The 3343-nt window shown below is 35.1% G+C and overlaps 1 protein-coding gene across 1 annotated transcript; it reads right to left on the reverse strand.

Annotated features, from left to right (window-relative positions):
• Positions 1-1686: 1686 nt before the first annotated feature.
• On the reverse strand, positions 1687-3060 carry LOC145277460 (ATP-dependent DNA helicase PIF1-like). Its single transcript, XM_080128823.1, has one exon. The coding sequence runs from the start codon at positions 3058-3060 to the stop codon at positions 1687-1689; it is 1374 nt and encodes a 457-aa protein (XP_079984949.1).
• Positions 3061-3343: the final 283 nt, after the last annotated feature.

A 3343-nucleotide genomic window follows, 5' to 3' on the forward strand; every position in this document is an offset into this window, starting at 1 on the left:
TTTTTTAAAATCAAAATGAATGTGGGTTTGTATTACTGTACACATATATTCGAAAAAGTTGTCAAAAAACAAATATATAACAAATAAATGTTATAAAAGGCAAGATAAGTTACTTTTCTACCAAACTGGATATATTTTTCGTATTTTTATTGTGACGTCAGAGCAAAGCGAACAGTCAATCTCTCTACTTACTCTCTATATATATCTCGCTATCTCTCTCTTTCTTAAAAATCTGTATCTCAAATTTTGAGTGTTTAGACTCCAAATTGACATTGAATTGTAATTTGGTAGAAAACGTATAAATGTAATATGTATCAATTTGACCGCAATTTTTGTCTCTTAGCAGTTATGTTTTTGCGCTCGAAGCAAATGAAAAATTTTGTACCCAGGTCCAAGTAACCTACATGTAAAATCTCAAGTGTTTAGACCCAAAATTGGTAAAGGAGTGTGGTATAATTCAAAAAGGTCAAATATTTGAACTTGGACCGCTCGGCTGCGAAATTTCCACCCAAAATCTATTTAGATTGCGAGACGAATGTCTGAATACACTGCAAGTTAGATTTCAATATTTTATGCCCAACATTAGCAGAGTAGTTTAGTAGAGACCATAAAGGTCAAATATGTTAACTTTGACTCCATGGCAGCGAAATTTTCGGTCCAGAACGAATAAAAAAGATTAAACTCATTATGACTATGCTTTATGTCAAAGTTCAAGTGTTTACACCAAGAAGTTTGGTAGAGACCACAAAGGTAAAATATTTTTGAACTTTGACTCTAATGTTGACCCCTTAAAATATATTTTTTCGAGCACAGACTAAAATATAAAGTTGCATCCAGGTTCAAGTAATCTTCATTTAAGATTTCAAGTGTTTGGACACAATATTCGCAGAGAAGTAGAGTAGAGATAGCAAAGGTATCAATTCTTTTGAAATGTGACCGCAATTTTGACCCTTTAGCTGTTATCTTTTTGGGGTCAAAACAAATGAAAAAGTGTGACCTCGATCCAAGTAATTTATATATAAAACTTCAAGTATTTAGACCTAAAATTGTCAAATTTCAAGTGATTAGACCCTGTAGTTTGGTAAAGATAGCAAAGGTCAAATATGTTAAACTTTGATCATAGATTTGACACCTTAGGATTAGTTTTTGTCGGGCTCAACGGAAATTAAAAAGTTCGATTCAGGTCCAAGTGACCTACACATAAAATGTCAAGTTATTAGAGTCAAAATTGGTGGAGGAGTGTGGCAGAGTTCTAAAAAGGTAAAATCGTTAAACTTTGAGCCCTTGGGTGCAAAATGTCTGCATAAAATGTAGATATGTAGCCCAATGTCTGAATATAGTTTGGTATATTTTGCAATGTTAATGTTATAATTTAAGCTGATCAATTTTCTTTTTTTATTTCTGTTCGATTTTTATCAGCATCTTTTATTTTAATGTTTATTTTGGTTTAAGGAAAAAAAATAATTTTTTTAAGTTGTTATTTCTTGAAATATTACCGTAAAATGTGTAATAAAAAAACAAAATTAATAATGAAAAAAAAGTATATGAATTTTTTCTCATTATTAATTCGATGAGGAAATGATATAACTTGCTAAATTTTAATTTACAGCAACAACTAATATTCCAGTTATGTATTGAAAAATCACAAATTTTAAAAAATATACAGTCATACACGGTGTAGAGGATTTATAGAACTTCAGTGTATACAACGTTCTTTGTTTTGTTGTTCGGCATGAATCCATACAGACTATTTTTGCTACCCACTCGAGAACATCCAACATAAAGTTGTCCATGAGAGAAGCAAGATTCTTTCAAGTGCATTCCAGCCACGGACAATGTCTGACCTTGGGATTTATTTATTGACATAGCAAATGCAACCCGAAGAGGAAACTGTATTCTTCTGAAAACGTAGGGCGCTTCTCTTCCTGATGTAGTCAATGTCACCTTAGGTATCAAGACATCCTCTCCTTTTCCACATCCAGTAATTATTGTAGCATCAATGACGTTTTCGGACATTCTATTGATAACAAGTCTAGTACCATTGCACAATTTCGGTGGTGTTATATTTCTTAGGAGAATTATGGGACATCCCACCTTGAGGAGCAAAACAGGATCGGGAAGACCAGAAATATCAAGACTATTAAGAAATTCAATGGGGAATTTAACATTGTCAAGTGGATCCATATTTGCATTGATTGATTTAAACATTTTAATCGTACCAGGAAGACTGTCTAGCATACGTCGATTAATTTCTCTTACAACTGAATTTGTGGGTGCCAATATAGCTCTTTCACAGAGCCAATCGCGATTGCGAAAATTGTCAATCAGATTTGGGAAAAGTGATGTTATAAGATCGTCGAGAGTATTGACATGGCTACATATATTGTTAATTTTGATGTGGCCAGTGGAATCTACTGGAACTTTTCCGTGGCCAATTTTCAGAAGGTCGTGGGAAAACTTTTCCATTGCTCCATCTCCATTAAGTTTAACACGCATGTTAGTTGTTAACGGAAGTGTTTTTACTTGTCTCCATAAATAGGATGATTTTAGGCAGGCACGTACCTGATCAGCTCTGGTTCCCTTTGGGACCACAGGTAGTGTTTGGCGAAAGTCACCTGAAAGTAGAAGGGTAACACCACTCATGGATCGTTGGTCATCTCTTATATCCCGAAGAGTTCTATCTAAAGCCTCAAAAGCCCCTTTATGAGCCATGGTGCACTCATCCCACACAATAATTTCTGTTTGTCGAAGTAGCTGTGCTCTGGGACTATCTTTGGTGATATCGCAAACTGCCGTTTGAGCTGAAATTAAGTCAAGTGGTATTTTAAGCATAGAGTGTGCTGTTCTGCCACCAGGAAGAAGAGTAGCAGCGATGCCAGAAGACGCGACGGCAATGGCAATAGTATTAGTTTGCCTAACTTTGGCCAAAATTAATTTGGTAACAAATGTTTTTCCGGTGCCTCCAGGTGCATCAAGGAAGAAAATTCCACCAGCACGTCTGAAAACGGTGGTGGTAACTGTGTTGAAAGCGAACAGCTGCTCAGGAAGTAGCTTAGGCATCATTTCATTGATGTAGCTTGTTAAAGAATCGACATCATAGGATGTTTCCTGAAGTATTAGAGTTGGAATTTGCTCATTGTTGGTACGTTCAGTTTGTGGCAGACCATATGATTGCAAATATTTTCCACCTATAAGAATAAGTCTGTCCTCTATATCTATTAATGCCCTATTGTAAAACTCATCACAATAATCAAGTTGAATTTCTGGAAGGCGCACTTGAGCCTGATGCAAAAAATCTTCGGAAAGGCTATTTCTGAATTTCAACCACAAGTTAAATGCGTTT

This window comes from Euprymna scolopes, chromosome 6 (genome assembly GCF_053919585.1).
Source record: "Euprymna scolopes isolate OS-2025 chromosome 6, ASM5391958v1, whole genome shotgun sequence".
Classification (NCBI taxonomy): domain Eukaryota; kingdom Metazoa; phylum Mollusca; class Cephalopoda; order Sepiida; family Sepiolidae; genus Euprymna; species Euprymna scolopes.

Excerpts from the sequence above, each read along its gene's own strand:
- LOC145277460 (XM_080128823.1), bottom strand. The coding sequence starts at position 3,060 with ATGCCTAAGCTACTTCCTGAGCAGCTGTTCGCTTTCAACACAGTTACC.